This window comes from Limulus polyphemus, unplaced genomic scaffold, assembly GCF_000517525.1.
Source record: "Limulus polyphemus unplaced genomic scaffold, Limulus_polyphemus-2.1.2 Scaffold16431, whole genome shotgun sequence".
NCBI classification, from domain to species: domain Eukaryota; kingdom Metazoa; phylum Arthropoda; class Merostomata; order Xiphosura; family Limulidae; genus Limulus; species Limulus polyphemus.
The window spans coordinates 177-3,074 of record NW_013682041.1 but is presented as its reverse complement, the minus strand read 5'-3'; the positions used below and the strand labels follow the sequence as shown (position 1 = coordinate 3,074).

The 2,898-nt window shown below is 32.8% G+C and overlaps 1 protein-coding gene across 1 annotated transcript; it reads right to left on the bottom strand.

Moving 5' to 3' along the window:
* Positions 1–185: 185 nt before the first annotated feature.
* On the bottom strand, positions 186–1,146 carry LOC111084312 (amyloid protein-binding protein 2-like). The gene is made up of 3 exons (XM_022381060.1): positions 1,049–1,146; positions 665–816; positions 186–316 (listed from the first exon to the last, which is right to left on the bottom strand). Exons 1-3 carry the CDS (start codon positions 1,144–1,146, stop codon positions 186–188), a joined length of 381 nt encoding a protein of 126 aa, XP_022236768.1.
* Between the last annotated feature and the right edge of the window lie 1,752 nt (positions 1,147–2,898).

Here is a 2,898-nt window from a genome sequence, read left to right as displayed (position 1 = left end):
GGTCTTGTGTTGTATAGACATTAAAACACACATTACTTGTCTATACAACACAAGACAAAAAGTTAAAACACACATTACTCTTTTTGTCTTGTGTTGTATAGACATTAAACACATTACACTTTTGGTCTTGTGTTGTGTAGACATTAAAACACACATTACTCTTTTTGTCTTGTGTTGTATAGACATTAAAACACAAGGCAAGCAGCCAAGGCCATAACCCAGTGTTTTGCATCATCTTTTTCTTCACACAGTTTTAGACAAGAAACAATCACTTTTTCACTTTCAGGAAACCAGCCTGCATCACTGAGGAATCCTCCTGTAGTAATAATAATAATAATAGTGTGTATCATTACTGAACAACAACAACAAGAATTCTATACATTGTTTTAAATAGTGTCCTCCAAACCTTTGGAAAATAAGCGTAACCAACAACATAATCATTTCAAGGCTTTATCAACTCTAAAACCTTAGCAAAATAAGTGTAACCAATAGGCTAATAATTTAAAGACTTTTATCAACTCCCAAACTTTTAGAAAATAAGTGTAACCAACAAACTAATAATTTCAGGACGTTATCAACCCACAAATTTCAGAAAAGTTATCTTAATAGACAACAACTGACGATTTTGAGTAGCGTGTACAAAAGTGAAAGAAAGAATACATACCTAACGAAAGACCCAATTTGATAGTGCTCAACCTCCGATCCTCTGAAGAAGTGGATATCACTGAACAACGCTGGCAGTAAGCCTTAGTTAGTTGGAAAGCTGTTCGAGCTCCATGGTCCATTAAGGCTTGGAAACAATGGTGGAGCAGATGTCTATACAATACACAAGACAAAAAGAGTAATGAGTGTTTTAATGTCTATACAACACAAGACAAAAAGAGTAATGACAAAAAGAATATTTAGTTTTATGATTGAAACACAAATATCAACCTTACCTAAGGCAAGCAGCCAAGGCCATAACCCAGTGTTTTGCATGATCATTAACCTTACCTAAGGCAAGCAGCCAAGGCCATAACCCAGTGTTTTGCATCATCATTAACCTTACCTATGGCAAGCAGCCAAGGCCATAACCCAGTGTTTTGCATCATCATTAACCTTACCTAAGGCAAGCAGCCAAGGCCATAACCCAGTGTTTTGCATCATCATTAACCTTACCTAAAGTTATATATATATATATAAATCACGCATACCTAGTAACAACATGCATAAAAAAAAACACAAGTTTCATATACGAGATAAGTGCCACCACTACTTAAAGAACCATAATTTGATCTATACAAATCTTCGTAACTTTATGAGATGAAAAACATCCAAAAACTCTAGAAAAATTCAGGCTACTAAACTTTTGAGATGATTTTGAAACCTGTAAGGACTTTAAGAATATTGCACATACACATCAAATAAATCTTGACCCATCAAATGTAGCACGTAAGCTACACAACAGGCTACCTGCAATCTGTCTACCACAGGAAATTGTGCCCCAGATTTTAGCACTGTAAGTTCAAAATTTACCACTGACTCATTGAGAGATGTACCTTATAGCACAAAAAATACATAAATATTTAAAAATATATGTACATACCTATTCAACTATCAAAGAAAAAATACAAGCATGTTCTAACTTTACATTAAAAAAAAAACATTAACATGTTTAACCTTACATTAGAAAACAAAACATGAACAAGTGTTAACTTGACATTAGGTGACAAAGTTGAGTGGAAGGTTGTCCTCTCAATCTTTGTCATTTTACAAGGAACAGCTTGAATGATTAATCTTAGAATATTTTTCCTACAACCTTATTTTTTCAAGACACAGACCTACGACTTTAATAGTGATGTCTCACTTATTCGAAGCAGATAGATCTTTCTTCATTGATCAACAAGCATTCTCTAATTGTAATACTTAATTTCTATTGAGTTTGTTTGTTTATTATTAAGCCTGAAGGTACAAATGAGCTCTCTATGCTGTGTCAGTCACTAGATCGAAACCCAATTTTTAGGATTATATGCCTTTAAGACTTACTGCTGAGCCAATGGGGAGGGGGCCTTTTCCTTGAGCTGGACAGTGATTCTGGAAATTGGTGGCTAATGACAACTTAAGTAAAGCATGTTCAATGGTAATTAATGTAGATACAAGTTTGGATTTCAACAATATTATGTTTACAGAATTATTATAAAACTTTCTGAATTCAAAGTTTCTTGAAACAACAAATAATACTCATGGTTGTAGTAGTGCGTTAGTAATTAATGGATTATGTTCTTTACTAAGGAATATAAACATTATAAAGCAAAATTAAAAACTTTCACTGTAAGGAACAAAACTTTATAAAGTATAAATTAAAACCATTTTTAAAACAAAGGACCTTACGGTTCAACAGCCATTGGTTGTCTTTACATATATTAGAAGCACAAATTACATAATGAGATTACTAGCCTTACAAAACAGTACTGACATACCTGTACAGTATAGAGTATCCAGAGGTAAACAAAGGACCTTACGTTCAACAGCCATTGGTTGTCTTTACATATATTAGAAACCCAAATTATGTAATGAGATTACTAGCCTTACAAAACAGTACTGACATACCTGTACAGAACAGAGTATCCAGAGGTATTTGGATAATAATTTAGTGTAATTTTTTTTATAATAACAACACACAACTGATGAAACTAAAACCTTTACAAAAAGTTTAAAGAGATATGTATACAGACATCACAATGAACTGTAAAACATTTGTTTTGATAATTTTCATGGAGAAACTGCCCAACAATCAAAGGATTGGATCTTCATATTATTGTTATGTCGTTAATCAAAGGATTGGGCCTTCATATTATTGTTATGTCGTTAATCAAAGATTGGACCTTCATAATATTGTTATGTCGTTAATCAAATGAT